At 40.4% G+C, this 16,501-nt stretch overlaps 1 protein-coding gene and 1 long non-coding RNA gene across 2 annotated transcripts; both read left to right on the top strand.

Moving 5' to 3' along the window:
- The first annotated feature begins 1,186 nt into the window (after positions 1-1,186).
- Positions 1,187-5,273, top strand: LOC310878175. The gene is made up of 3 exons (XR_014570873.1): positions 1,187-1,215; positions 4,966-5,001; positions 5,183-5,273. It is a non-coding gene; the product is annotated as an uncharacterized lncRNA (long non-coding RNA).
- A 2,985-nt stretch (positions 5,274-8,258) lies between these two features.
- LOC310877797 (uncharacterized protein) lies at positions 8,259-14,712 on the top strand (the record flags this gene model as incomplete). Its single annotated transcript, XM_083791746.1, has 4 exons — positions 8,259-8,306; positions 11,999-12,031; positions 12,124-12,282; positions 14,450-14,712. The coding sequence occupies exons 1-4, from the start codon at positions 8,297-8,299 to the stop codon at positions 14,710-14,712; spliced, it is 465 nt and encodes a 154-aa protein (XP_083647872.1). The 5' UTR covers positions 8,259-8,296.
- Between the last annotated feature and the right edge of the window lie 1,789 nt (positions 14,713-16,501).

Genomic DNA, 16,501 nt, shown 5'->3' with positions numbered 1-16,501 from the left:
CGTGAACATGTTTGAGAACGACTGAACGACGAAGTTTCAGAAAACTCAGGATTTAGAAAGGCATTTGTAGAATCGTCCCTCGGGTCTAAATGGGTAAACCCTGGGCCTACCATTATCACTCTCCCCCGTAGTATACTAACTTATATTATGGAGATGGGGGTGCCACCACCAGCTCCACCGTGGTGGACTATACCAGCAGAGAAAGAAGGGGACGTCCTCCTTGCCACCATCCAAGGGGAGGAGGTGGAGATGGTGCACTCTGGAGACCTACACGTTCCTGCATGGAAATACACATGAATACTAGCCTGGGAAACCACATGCGTTTCGTTTCAAGGAAGAACAGGAACACTAAACTGGACTTGAAGCAACAACTCTGACTGGAAGGGTCAGGGCAAGCTGTTCTTCCCCATCGGTTCTTCATTGTGTGCAACAGGCTGCCGCAGATGTTCTACGGGTTCCGTCCTGTGTCCTTTGTCATGGTTTGTTGGGGCGAAGGTAACACGACACAAGGTAGAAAGAAGAAAATGCCGGCATTTTCTTCTTCTTTCTATCATGTATCATCGAGCCTCGCACCTATATGGATATTCTCTCTAACTTGGGAGGGCTGTCTGCTTCGGCAGTCTTTTTCTTCTCAATATGACCCTCTAGTAACACGGACCTGAGTTTCACTGGTGTGCACTTGTCTTGGTGTGCTCTTTTTTCAATCTGCGGCAAATCTCTTCGCCGAAAACCTCACAATAACCTCACAATGCGTTGCCACCTGCTATTTGTTTGGGGGATGTTTCCCCCCCAGCTGGTGAGGGAGCCTCTCTGTAGTTGGATTTGAACTGGACAAACTGGAGGTGGTTGGTTGCAGAGATAATAGCTGGACTCTATATCTGAACAAACTCCATTCAATCTTTCTAATGTTCAACCAACAGACCCATCGTGTGCTGGTAGTACCGTGCAAGTACACAGAAGGACTCCATCAGTCCTTTGTGGCAGTCAGTCTGCAGTATAGCCATGAGGCTTCACAACCAAGCCTGCCACGGTGTCGGTGACACCAATATGTTCTGTTCTGTTATCTGGGATTAAACACTTGACTCCTGACTCTGGTGCACTTACACACATGGACCACTGGGATGTAGTACGCCACAGAACCATGAACAGGTGCCTGTTAAGCATAACTGCTGTGAGGCATCCAGGTATACCCGCTGTTGAACGCCAGCTGACGCGGTACATATAGTACTGTCTGTCTGTCTGTCTGTCTGTCTGTCTGTCTGTCTGTCTGTCTGTCTGTCTGTCTGTCTGTCTGTCTGTCTGTCTGTCTGTCTGTCTGTCTGTCTGCCTGTCTGCCTGCCTGCCTGCCTGCCTGCCTGCCTGCCTGCCTGCCTGCCTGCCTGCCTGCCTGTCTGTCTGTCTGTCTTCATTGTGAATGTAAGGGCTCAGGGAAAACATTTAGTAGTAACTCTATCCTGCTCCAGTAAGAGCATAATGTTACATGGTAGAAGACTATAGGACGTGTCTGAATAGGATCAATGCCACCCATGGCCTGCAGGAGTAGGCCTATTCATTCTACATAATATCATTATGCTATACTGACCTCAACAAGTCATTAAAGAATGCTCGATTACCAACAGGAAGTAGGACCAATTGGGAGTTCTTCAGAAACACATGAACATGTGAATCCCTTGACTCCTTCAAAACCGCTCTCAAAGGGCACCTACGGACGGCTGCAATTCAAAACTGGCCCCCGTAAAATCTGAATCCCTAAAACATCTCTCTAAATGTTTTGATGAATTGAACATGCATGGTGGACCCTCTTGTAAACAAGTGTAATGCTTAATTGGGTCGTCCACTCACAGTTAACAGTCTTTGTATTGAGTTTGTGCTTGAAATGTACTGTAATTCTGCAAACTGTTAATACATATTTCAATCAATCAATCAATCAAAACACTGATATAAACGCCATGAAACTCAGCTCAAACAGTAGGCCTATGTCGGTCTTTGGTTCCCTCTGGTGTCGACAGAAGGTACTGTAGGTCTACTGTATTGTAGTACATCATTTACCTATGGCACCCAGTTCAACATAAATAAAGTGCCAATCGGCACAGGTCTCCACCAGGGCAGGTCAGGTTGTTGCCTCCTGGTGGCGCTATAATAGGCCAATGTGAAAAGGGTGCCATTTATTCTTGCCTTGGATGGCAATTGGATGATTTGAGGCTTTTTGTTCAAAACGGGCCAATCCTGCAAACGTTGAAAGCCAATGTTAGCAAATTAGGATGGGAAATGATATATCGGACAGATCCGTCTAGAACACAGGACTATAGAGAGAGTGTGTAAGCCAATCAGTGTAGAATCTGAGAAATCCAACAGAATCGTCTTGATCACATGACTACAGAGATCATGTGGACCGATTTGTGTGAGATTTGGATGAAATCTGTGCGACTAACATAAGCAATGTGTTTTACAGAAATCAGCCTAATTTTTCCGAAACGGACAAACCGTGTGAGCTTTGGAAGCCAATCTTAGCCAATCAGGATGGAAGATGGGAAATGGTGCCGCTCCGTGTTGATCACATGACTATGGAGATAGTGTATACCGAATTGTGTGATGTATGGATAAAATGTGTACGAGTAATCTACAGAAATGTGTTTTGCCTAAATCGGCCTCATGGTGGCGCTATAACAGGCCGTTGAGGAATATTTGGGGCAGAGGTTCGTCGTTGGCATCCAGGGAGTGTGTGTGTGCAAAGTTTGGCATGGATCGGGCCAACGGTGCCGGAGATTAGCTGATAACGGACGTGTGTTTTGCCTAAATCGGCCTCATGGTGGCGCTATAACAGGCCGTTGAGGAATATTTGGGGCAGATTCCGTGACATGATGACAATTAATGAACCAGATGTCCACGTCACTCAAGACATACACACAAGACTCAACCCATTCTGACCGGCCACCCATTTTGGTGTCAGCATCATGTTATGCTTTAGCTATTTAAAAATAGCAGATCTACAAGCTCATATCGCGCCACCGAGTGGCGCGATACGAGCTTGTAGGTCTGCTATTTTTGAAAAATCGAAGAACGACTGACATTTTTTTAATCTGATCTCAGGTCAGAATGGGTTCATCAGACCAGTGTGTGTCCGGCGGAAACCTCGTATGAATCTGATCTCAGGTCAGAATGGGTTAATTGTCGTTGTGTGCATGTCTTGAGTGACGTGGACATCTGGTCCACGTCACAAAGGAAGTTTATGTGTTACCCGAGCTTTTGGAGGGGAGTCAAATAAATACTACTACAACTGACATAAGAACTCACGGAGTCTGCTTGATAGGAGCCCAAACATTTAGACTCTCATAGAGGTTTTTTTTTCTCGATTCGTCAGAATCGAAAAATGATATGATATTATTGATATGATTGATATGTAGCTCAAACATTTAGACTATCGTAGAGGTTTTTTTTTCTCGATTCATCAGAATCGAAAAAGATACCTCTATTGATTGATAGGAATAGGATAAAACCAGAAACAGCACTTATTCATTTTCAATTAATCAGAACATTTAAAGACATTTAAAAACGGACAAATTTGTAGTTCACTTATCAGAATAAAACGGTAAACATTTTCTTGTCTTGTTTTAATAATTAATATAATTAGGCTATGATAAACAGACACCGTTTCTGTCCCTATTGGTACTATGAAATTACTACATTTAGGCATTTTAGAGTTAAATGTTAAAATAGCTACATAATTCATTTTATCATTATTATAGCTAAAATTCCATTATACACAAATCTAAATTTAGTCATTTCAAACTTTAAATAAAAAAGCTGCAATAGCTGTCCTTTTGTGTTCACTCTTTAATGTTTTCTCTTTGTAAATCCCCTGTGTTTGCATTTTATCGTATTTTTGTACTTTTGTTATAAATAAAGATTTGTTGGGGGCATGTACACCGTTAAGTGAGCTCTTCTAGTGCCCCCTTGTGTTCAGATGTTAAAAGTTTCGTTTTCGTTTCTCAGGAAATGATACTGATGCTGCTATAAAATAGGCAGCGTCTAGTGAGCAGATCTAATAAACAAATTTAAGGCTTCCGGTGGACGATCTCTTCAAATATAAAATACCCAGTTTAAAGCTGCTCAGACTGAGGAAGATGGGTCTACGTGAGTACAACGGCTGCAATTATACCTGACCTTATTTAGATCGAATGTGTCTTTATATAACATATCATTTTGATAGACCATTGTTGTTTTTGTCTAGCTCAGTTTGACCATAGTCCAGTCCATTACTGTAGTCCACCACATAATATTGTAGGCTACTGCTATTTCAGTCATCCTTCTACTGCATTTGTATTATCTTTGTTCATCATCCTGTATTTATTTATATTCTCTATATTCTATATTATGTGTATTAATTTCAGCTGTATGTATGTAGTTATAGCAGCATAGGCCTATATCCTTTATTATACTTTTACCACATTACACCTTTAATACCTCAGTAAACCAGAGAAGGTGCTATTCCAAATTCTAAACTGTATCATATTGTAGTCTGTGGTCATTCCCTACACCAGTGGAGCGAGGGCAGGGTGTGCCGGCCTGGGGGACAGTGAACTCACTCATGTTGCTAGCTGAGCTCATCATAGAGTGGGTTGGGATGGGTTTGTTTGGACTGGATGGCTTCCAGCTTTCTCCTCATCCCCCCCCCCCCCCCCCCACAACCACTTTCAGATTCTCCAGTCCACTGTCCAGATAATACTTCCCACTACAAAGCTATAGCCTTCTTCACCTAACCTGACGCTGCCAGATGAGGGCGGTATTGGGTAACCATGTTCCCCAACACAGCACTCCAATAAACTGTGAAACAAATTTGTGTAGCAAGCTTCTTGGATCTGGCAGCGTCAGGTTATTCTTCACCTGCTTGCCGCTAAACTTGTCATTACTTTTATCATGCATATGATGTATAAAGTATTTTTTTTTATTTCTCTTACTTTCTAGTCACAGCAGGATTAGCTGTTGCGGTTGGTGCAACAGGTAAGATTTTAAAATGTAGGTTTATCGCATTTTGATATGGACATATCTTAAAATATCAAACATATTGAACAATGTTATCCTCAATTTCTGCATTATTCATAGTCCAATGCATGCTTTGCTTATTCCAGTAGCCTATACCCAAACATTACAAAATGTAATTCTGTTTTCTATTCATTTTAAGGTGGCGTTCTCTTGGCCCCTATTGCACTGGGGGCTATTGGTTTCGGTGCAATTGGAATAGCGGCGGGATCCACTGCTGCTTCTATGATGTCAGCAGCTGCCATCGCAAATGGAGGAGCAGTGGCCGCAGGCTCTACAGTCGCACTTCTAACGTCAACAGGTTATTCTTTTTTTAATGTTATTTAATTTATCCTTACCTTACAACAAATCAGGCTGAAAAGTTAAAACAGATGAAAGAGTTACATACATACTGTAAACTTTAATATAAGTTCAAATTCATCAAGAGTTCAAGTTAGGACACAAAGTCCAGTGACCTTCTGATTTATATAGATTTCTGAAAATATTTATCAAAATTGTTTTAAGCCTGGAACCGAGCTATCTAATTCTAGGGTCCTTATTTGTGAATCATGACCATAAAACATTGCATTCGCAGGTGATTCTTTTTTGTTAATTTAATTCAACCATATGCAACAAAACATTTAATTATGTGTCAAAAGATATTTGAAAACCGCATTATTTTATTATTAAATATTGTATATAATTACATATTCAAATATGTTTTTGACACAGAATCAAACGCTTTATTGTCAAAATATCTTGAGTCTGAATGCCATTGCATCGGCAGAATCAGAATCGCAAACCAGGACCGATATGTTCATCTGTTGAGAATATACTAACATAGCGGTATGTCATGTTTTCCTAGGTATGGCTGGTATGGGTGCAGCAGGGACTGCAGCTGCCGCCAGCGCTGGAGGAACTGTGGCTGGGTTGATCGCAGCGATCCTTATCTGAGAGGCAACATGGTGAACCTGGCCATGAAGCAACGATCTCTCCACAAAGGAACATAAAAAATAACACTTTAAACACTTAAAATATGGGATGTAAGTTAATAAAACAAATGAATTGAATCTGGAATCTGAATTTTCATTTCATTTACTATTTGGTTTTCACTATTAAAAGTCAACTGATGAGGAGTGTTCATGTAATGAGTTGACTATATGTTCAGTATAGGCGACCTAAGGCACGGGTGCCAACATTGGCACAGGGGGGGAGGGTGATCACTGGCACGCAAGTGTACGTTTTTCTTGTAAAAAAAATAAGTTTAGTCAGCTAAATTAAGGCCACTCACATCTACAAATTACATCCTGCTTCCTGCACATAATTGTACACAGTCATTCAAACTCATGACATGACTGGGGAGGGAATCTGGGAGATGGGGGTGGGTTATTACTTGCGCAAGCAGAGCGCTCAAGTACTGTAATCGGCTGGGTATGAGCCTGGGTTACACGGAAATGACGCAAAAGACAGCTTCTTCTGTCCGCGCATGGAATCTTAGGTGTGCCTAGACCCTATAGGTGTTGTCCGTCGGCCAATCGGACCACCATGCTTGATTCCCTGGGGTTAGGGCATTCTGACAGACTGGGGTCATAGAGTATTAGACTGGGGTGAGTCCGTAGCGTGCCTGGGGTTAAGGCCTATTCATAGTCTGGATTTTCGGTGGTGAGGTGACCACCGCTCCGGTGGTGAGCTGACCACCGGAGCTGAAATAACGTTGAGCGGTGGTGAGTAAAAACAGAGCAAAGGGCTGGTGCGGTGGCGGTGGTTTGCTCTTCACCGCGGCTCGTGACGTCATGTTGTAGTTCGGTGGTCTTTTGTACATAGAAATATACCAGTTTTGGAGCAATTCTTTCAAGATTTTGATTTATTTGGCTGGAGACAGTGAGCGATGTACAAGCGGTGTTAGACCCAGAGAGGTCAAGTGCAGTCCTCTGTGTTGTTCAAGTCCCCGTGTTATGTTAGGCTTTTACTGATAGGCCAGATGAGGGAGAAGAAGAGAAAAATAAGGCCCGGCCACAGGAAACCGAAGAATCATCGCTGTGGGGACCAACAACACTTTGAAGACCCCCCCCACCAAGGAGCCTGGCTCTTTAGTTGTACTTTTAAATTAATAACCTCACCAGTCACCACCCATTTGATTAGTGGAAAGTGAAGACGATGCTGAGGACAGAGCCCAACGCTCACAAAAGGCTTACAAGCTGGCCCTGATTCGTGAAGGGGGGGACAGTCAAAGTACACAGTAACATATTCAGTGTTCATTTAACTCTAAGAGAAATAACATTTGTAATAATAGGCCTATATGTACACTCTTAAAATGGGTGAATTAATACTGTGGATTGTACTGGCATCCAGTAGCCTACATCCTTGACACTATGTGGCCCCTTTTCCACCGGTTGGTTCCCAATGGGAACCGGTTCAGTTCTTTTTGGTTCTTAGTCCATGAGCCAGAGCTCCAAAATTTGACCGTTAATTATGAATTGAGTGGGCAAAACTATACCTATATTATATTGTTATCACCATGAAACTTCCCCAGTTGATTACTTACACGAAGAGAATGATTTATTGTATTAAACATTTAACATTTTTAAATATGCAAATGAGGCATTCTGTAGGAAAATAAAAAAATAACTGAACCGGTTCCCATTGGGAACCAACCGGTGGAAAAGGGGTCTGTATGTAAACATACAGTAGGACACAAGCAAGTCTAATCTTATAGTGATACAGCAGGATTTGATCAGCATGTTTGAATTGTGGGTGTTACTGTGAAATTACTAAATTCCACTGAGTTACATAATTAATTTGATCATTATTCTAGCTAAATTTCATATAGCCTACACAAATCTAAATGTAGTCATTCCTAACCTTCTTTCATTGTATTTGAGATTGAGGCCAAGCTGTACATTAAAACAATTTATAACTCAACAATATATAAAGCTTTAAAGCTGCAAGAACTATCATTTTGTGTTCACTCTTGTGTTCACCCCCCTAGCTCTGATGTTGTTGTATTGTTGTATTAATAACAACAATACAATAGCTTTGTGTTGTATGTATTGTGTGTGCGTCAAGGTTATAATAGTTAACTAAAACTAACTAAAACTAAACTATAATGAAAAAACCAAAACTATTATAACCTTGGTGTGCGTGCGTGCGTGTTTTGTGGGCGGGAGACATGTTCCAAAGTTTTGTTTTCGTTTCTCATGAAGTCTGTCTGACATCATCGCTTTTATTTTCCCTCGATCGTGAGTCGTGACCATCAGCTGATCAGAGTAAGAGCAACATGGATCCATGTGAGTACAAAGGCTGCACATACACCTGACTTTATTTAGATCTAAATTAGGTAACACTTAAGATAAGGTTCATGAAATAATGATGTTAGGCTTATCAGTGGAGCCTGCCTGGAAAATGACAAGGGGGGGCCTTTTTGTGGGCGTGGCCAAAAGTGGGCGTTACCAAAAGGTGGGCGTGGCCAAAAGTGGGCGTTACCAAAAGGTGGGCGTGTCAATGGCCGTCAGATTTTGACAGCTTCAAATTCGTGTTAAAAATAATATAACCCAATTGACTCCAGTCCTCTCTGTTTAATTCACTACAGTAAGCACTTGTGTTATTTGTAAAGTGTTATTAGAAGACAATTGTCCCTGGATAAATTGTAAAAGTATACTGTACCAATTTGACTACATAAAAAGCAATTATAGTGCTGTCTAGATTGATTTGGTGTGTGTGTGACACAAGTACAGCACAATAACAGTGAAGATGCATATCTACAAGCTCACATTTCACATTAGCCTATTCAAAAGACAGTGTTTGGCAATGACATCTGTTTTACAGAAGCTAAGAACATAACAGTGGAATATATCTATCTATATAATTAAACTATATGTATAAACTATGCATATAACCATGAAGTGCTATGACTACATAATGTGTGGGGTCAAACTGGGGGTTTTTCATTACTCTGAATCCATTAAAAGCATTACTTTTGCACAAAAAGCACTTTTGGGTGACACTACAGCTCTTGTCATTATTTCTAGATACAAAATGCAATCATATTCACCACAATTGCCCAAGAGATGGCTTATTGACATTACATTCCTCCTGGATAGATGGTTGTGAATGGCCCATTGACATCCCACAATCAAAATAGGAATAGCAATGGCCTGATTGATAGCTAAGATCATTGTTCCAGACCCCTTAATGAACACCTAGGAATGGAAAACTAAACTGAGTTCAAACCATATTTACATTTTTTTTAATTCTAAACTCAAAAGTGCCCCAAGTTGAAGAATCACCCACATATATCTAACTATAAAGTGCTATGACTGCATAAAAAGCAATTATAGTGCTGTCTAGATTGATGTGTGTGTGTGTGTGTGTGTGTGTGTGTGTGTGTGTGTGTGTGTGTGTGTGTGTGTGTGTGTGTGTGTGTGTGTGTGACACAAGTACAGCACAATAACAGTGAAGATCTACAAGCTCACATTACACAATAGCCTATTCAAAAGACAGTGTTTGGCAATGAAATCTGTTTTACAGAAGCTAAGAACACAAAAAAACTATATAAATAAGATTTGTGTTGTTATTTTCGCTTATTTTGGGCTTGAATTTGTTTTCACAACTGGTTGCTTATTTCTCTCGCAGAATCTGGCGGCAACATCCTTTGTTGTTGACGGTAGCTCTGTAGGCTAGGCGGGCCAAGACACTTTTACAAAATACCATTGTTAATATTTCCTTCTCTGCTATTTCTGTTAGCCAGTTAGTACCATACTAGTATTATCTTCAAAAACGATCGGTTACAATTAACGGATTTTATCGCGAAAATGGTTTAGCAAATGACTTTACTAGCATGGAAGCACTAGCATGGAAGCTGTAGTTAGCATTGGTAGCAAGGGTTCCCCCACACCAAACAGACACATTAGCTGCCTGCACACAACACAAATAGTATTGTTGTTGTTACTTGTTGTTGCATTAGATAATAGATTAGCCTACTTAATTTCTACAAAGTCTACACAATTAGATAATGTAGAGCCATTGTCATTTTGATCGTTTGCCTGTCATCTCTCCTTTAAAAAATTATAGTCTACTGTATTTATTTGGCATTTTGTATGAAAAAACAAACATTAAAATAACAGTCTCAGATGCATTAGGCCTGTGTAAATGTGCCAAATGAGTACAAATAAAAAAACTATATAAATAAGATTTGTGTTGTTATTTTCGCTTATTTTGGACTTGAAGTTGTTTTCACAACTGGTTGCTTATTTCTCTCGCAGAATCTGGCGGCAACATCCTTTGTTGTTGACGGTAGCTCTGTAGGCTAGGCGGGCCAATACACTTTTACAAAATACCATTGTTAATATTTCCTTCTCTGCTATTTCTGTTAGCCAGTTAGTACCATACTAGTATTATCTTCAAAAACGATCGGTTACAATTAACGGATTTTATCGCGAAATTGGTTTAGCAAATGACTTTACTAGCATGGAAGCACTAGCATTACTTTAGCAGGGAACCTTCACTTTACTCTCTGATGTTTGACGAGGGTGTCCCCCCATGTCCTGCGTGGGGGGGCCCACTCCAAGCGGGGGGGGACCCACTCCAAGCGGGGGGGGGGGGGTCTGTTTACAGTTTAAGTGCCTCTGAGACTGTCTGAATACAAAGCGACGGTCTGCGCATGCGTGGTCAGACTCAATCGGGGGGGGACACTGTGTCAATGCCACAGACAGGGCCAGGCGCGCCTGAGGCTTATAGGCTTGGCTCAGGGCAGAGGACGCCCCTGCCATGCATAGTCCTCCATGGCACCGTTGGAGGTGCGACAAAGAAAGCAGGAAGACCATCCTTCTGTATTAAATAATAAAGCATTAGTTAATCATTATTTCATGAACCTTATCCGCAAGTATTACCCTACGTTATGTGTCGCATATTTTTGATAGATTATTTGTTTAAGGGGCAGCCTATGTAAAGCTCAGGATTATCACAGTCCACCACATCATATTTAGTTCTACTGCTATTTGCACGTGGTCATCCTTCTGCTGCATTAACAGAATATAAATGAATACAGATAATACAAAATGCAGCCTGCATTTGTATTATCTGTATAGGCCTATTCATTTATATTCTGTACATTCTATATTCTGTATGTATTCATTTAAGCTGTAGCATATCGTTATCATAGGATATATTATATATCCTTGCTTAAACTCACTTTACACCTTACCTCAGTGCAATTCCAAATTGCATTATATTGTAGTCAATGGTCATTCTCTACACCAGTGGTTCTCAAAGTGGAGGCCGCAGGGTTCAGGGGGTCCCCCAGCTAAAGGATGGTTGTAATAGGAACTAAATGGGACACCCTTTACGGGTCTGTAACTAACAGTGTACACGTAGTGAGTGAGAAGTCACTAGTCACGACTCACTAGTCTAAACCTAATGACCCCCCCCCCCCCCGCTTGTATTATTGGACATAATTGTCTCCACCAGGCTGAAGGCAACGGGAGATAGTATGTTTTGCACTCCGTCCGTCGGTGTGTGTGTGTGTGTGTGTGTGTGTGTGTGCGTGCGTGTGCGCGTGCGCGCATTGTAGGCCTACATTGGCTTTCAAAGTTTGCAGGATTGGCCCGTTTTGAACAAAAAGCCTCAAATCATGAACGCAACGTGCCGTGCAATTTACGTGAAATCTTTCACGACTTTCCTACTATAGGTTGAGGAATATATCCCACCCTTTTCACATTGGCCTGTTATAGCGCCACCAGGTGGATTTTTGCAAAAACACATTTTTGGAACAAAATGCCTCAAATCAACCAATTGCCATTCAAAAGCGTAAGAATAAATGGCACCCTTTTCACATTGGATTATTATAGCGCCACCAGGAGGCCACAACTTTACCTGGCCTGGTGGAGACCTGTGCCCAGTGAGGCACTTTATCTAGTTGTTAGCTCAGTCTGGTCAGATCACTGCACATGACTAAAGTACTTTTGTTTCTCTTACTCTCCAGTGACTGTATTAGGCATCGCGGCTGGTGCGGCAGGTAAGAAAAAATAAAGTATCCCATTTTTAATTTAGGCCTATTGAATTATGTTAATTGAATTAAATGTAATTATCTTTTCTATTCATGCTAAGTTGGCGTTGCCGCAGCCCCTTTTGTACTGGCGGGCGTAGGTTTCGGTACAATTGGAATAGCGGCGGGATCCACTGCTGCATCTATGATGTCAGCAGCTGCCATCGCAAATGGAGGAGGAGTGGCTGCAGGGTCTGCAGTTGCAGTTTTAACGTCAACAGGTTTGAATGTTATTTAATTCCTTGCCTTACAACAAATCTGTCTGGAAAGGTCAAACAGATGAAAGAGATGTTATGGGCTGGCTGTTTTTCTGTTTCTGCTTTTGGGTCTTACTAAACCCTAACAAGAGAAGGATACCAACATACTATTTATTAAAATGATTGCAGTTATCAATATATACCGTTACATACATACATACTGTAGAGCAGGGGTGCCCACACTTTTTTTTTACTTGAGAGCTAAATGACCAGCGCAGAACAAGATCTACCCACCAAAAAATATATTATCCCATTGCTGAAAATAGTTTAAAAGTCTACCTGTGGGGCCTTTGTAGTGAGTGCGTGCGTGCGTGCCTTAGACAGGCCCGAGTGCATGAAAACAAATTCTTGGGAGTGATCCTAGACCATAGGCTCTGCTGGAGACCCCATATAAAATATGTGGGGAACAAGATGGCAAAGAGCATCTCGGTTATAAATAGGGCAAAGCACCTTCTCAACCCCAGCTCATTGCACACGCTGTACTGCGCAATGATCCTACCTTACATAAACTACTGCTCTGAGGTATGGGGAAACACCTTCCAATCAACCATAAATCCACTAATTATATTACAAAAGAGAGCACTCAGAGTAATAAACAATGCAGGATACCGGGACCACACACACCCACTATTCATACAATCACACCTCCTGAAGTTCACAGATATGGTCAAGGTAAAAATTCTTCAAATCATGTACAAAGCAAGATATAAACAATTACCGGTAAATGTACAGGACAAATTTCTAGATAAGGAAGGAGGATACAACCTTAGAGGACCACTGAACTTCAAGAAACCTGTGATGCGCACAAACTTAAAAACAAGGAGCATCTCATCTTATGGAGTCACACTGTGGAATGAGCTGGAGGATGAACTAAAGCACTGTGGAAACATAAACCAATTCAAGACTAGAGTCAAAAAAACTATCTTCGATAAATACAGAAGCGAAGAGTAATGACATTACAAAAGGGGAACTATGACGTACTGTACTATATAATTATATATTCTTATTACTATACTATACCATACATTATGAAATATATAAACATAGTCAAACCATATCACATATTATGAGTGGACCACTATTGGTAAACCACACCACATATGTATATATAATATATTATTATATGTTGCTTGTGTGTTATATATTATATATATATTATACCATTATTATCATTGTTGTTATTGTTGCTACTGTCATTATTATTATTTACAGTTGTTATTAGTATATATGTATGTGTATATATATATATATATATATATATATATATGTATGTATATATGTACATATATATATATATATGAATGTGTGTAGATAAATGTACATACATAAGGACAGCATGAATGTATGTATGCACTGTGTAAGCAGGCACGGTCTGCTACACGTGCACAAATGGACTCCAGGGGTAGGGCCCGACAAGCCTATGGCTTCTCCCTAACCCTTTTTCGGAACGGACAGGACATGACCATGAATAATAATAAGAATTTAAAAAAAAAAAAAAAAAAAAAAGATGGAAACTGTGTGCAATGTATGAATGTATGTCCTCCTTCCGAAAATAAACTGAACTGAACTGAACTGAAATATGAACACAAAAATTGGTGTCTCCAAGTTTTTATGCTTATAGATTAGGTTTAACATTAGACATCTATCCATTAGGGCTTAGGCTAGATCAGTTATAGTGTGTGTGCGTGAGTGTGTGCTATCTAGGCTCCTTGAATCATGACCATAAAACATTTTATTCTGTGTGCAAAAAATGAAAATATTTATGAAATAATTGCCAATTCAATTTTGACACAGATCAAACGTTTTATTGTAAAAACAATCTTGAATCTGATTTTTATTTCATTGATTAGCTTGATTATAGTGGTACATTTAAAATCACACTTTTAAGTGGGGGGCACTCTTATCATCATACAGTACATCTCCCACCTAGGCTTCAGGCTTTATTATACTGAATTTTTAAACGATGATTATTATCAAATAAAATATCTCCTAAAACCGATATATTATCTTTATATCAATCCGATACCGTTGTTGCATTTTAAGGCCAATATCGTCCGATAGCGATATGATGGCCGATTAATTTAATTGCCCATCCCTAATACTAACAAAGCTGTATGTCATGTTTTTCTAGGTATGGCTGGTATGGGTGCTGCAGGCACTGCAGCTGCAGCCGGCGCTGGAGCAGCTGTGGCTGGGTTGATTGCAGCTGCATTGCCTGCTGCAGCTGCAGTGCCTGCTGCAGCAGGCACTGCAGCATGCACTGCAGCATGCACTGCAGCAGGCACTGCAGCTGCAGCCGGTGCTGGAGGAACTGTGGCTGGGTTGTTTGCAGCTGCAGTAGGCGCTGCAGTGCCTGCTGCAGCTGCAGCTGCAGCTGATTTTTATTGCTGTTAAACTAAGCAGGCACTGCAGCTGCAGCAGCCGGCGCTGGAGGAACTGTGGCTGGGTTGATTGCAGCAATCATCTGAGAGGCAACAAGATGAACCTGGCCATGAAGCAACGATCTCTCCACAAAGGAACATTCAAGGATAGTACTCTCGTATACTTAAAATATGGGATGCAAGTTAACAATAAAACTAATCTTTGAATCTGGAATCTGAATGTTATTTCCTATCGCTCATTTACTATATGGTTTTCAGTATTAAAAGTCAACTTGCATGACAAGGAGTGTTTATCCCATAGGTTGACTATGCACTGTATATTGATTCTATGCATTATTGTTACGAATCTACATTGTACACACACACGCACACATACACATATGTTATATTTTTATATGTTTTTTATGTTCATTATTGTACCTATTTCTTCAACTATATCATCTCTCCTCCCAGAGCAACATTTCTTTACTTCATTAGCAAACATTTCTAGTGAGAGTCAGAGAGTCATCTAATCTTTAAGTTGTAGCCATAAGAGTGCAAATAGTGGCTCCAAGAAAGCCATTTTACTACGCTACATCAGACTGATGTGTGTTATGGAGCAAATCAATCATACATCATCCAAAAATATCGAAAACAGATCATTACACATGAGTTTGTATACTGACAATCACATAGATTTTTATGTGTAAGGTGAATGGGCTTATATGAGGGCGTGTCTGAGCAAAAGCTTACTATGAAATATATAAATATTGAATCAAACAACTTAAAAACTGTTTGACGTGCACAGAAACAGACATACAAATGTCACCGGAAGTGTGTTAACCCATTAAAACCAGTAAAGAGTCTGTCATTCATTTGAACCACTTATGTGGTATACAAATTATGTTATACTTTGGCTAACAGCTACTGCCACTGACACGTTATGAGCTTGGAGATCTGGTATTTTTTGGAAAAGCGTTAACATTTGTGAAAATCTTTGAATACCTATACTGTGCAATTGTGCATACATATTTGCAAACATGTTAACTCATGAGTTAATTCATGTTAAAGATATGAATATCTTTGCTTCTGGAGGTCCCTGGAACAAAATACTGTGTGATCATGCGGGTCTGCAGCCATGTATTTTGGGGGTCCTTAAGTGACATGAAAAGGTTTGAGTTAACCATGCGTTTATCTGATAACTCTCATGAGTTTTGTAGACTCAGATCTTAATGGGTTAAAGTGAAATGACCATTTACAGTGCAAGAAGGTGTTTCTTTCCATTGGTATTTGATGAATTACGGTTTGTATTCTATAGAGCGCCACAGAATGACCCTTTCAGAATGACGAGCGGCCCCGACGAGAATTTTCTTCGGGTCTGCTCGTCGGGGGCGAGACTGTGTCTCATTGTCATGCTCCATGACAACAAATAAACTAACAGATGTATGTATGGCTTCTCTCTACTGTACATATGAGAAAGGTGGTGGAGACTGGCAGTAACTCAGTCATAATGAAAAGGAAAAAGAAAAAAAGGTTTTACATTCAGACATTCAACATGATGCAGGATGCAGGAAAACAACACAGTGACACACATGTGTCACTGTCACAAAATAAATTAGCTCACATAACGTAGCTCAGTATGGTCTTGTTAGTTGTTACTATACTGTTTTACTCTTAGTTCATTATTAGTCATTATTGGATGACTATACTTCAATTTCTCCCTGAGCATTAAAGCTTAATAATAATCATCATCATTATTATTATTATTATTATTATTATTATTGACGGGCACACTGCTACAATACAGAATCCCTCCGTAGTCA

This window comes from Protomyctophum parallelum (genome assembly GCF_964188405.1).
Source record: "Protomyctophum parallelum genome assembly, chromosome: 20".
Classification (NCBI taxonomy): domain Eukaryota; kingdom Metazoa; phylum Chordata; class Actinopteri; order Myctophiformes; family Myctophidae; genus Protomyctophum; species Protomyctophum parallelum.
This window is presented reverse-complemented; position numbering and strand designations above follow the sequence as displayed.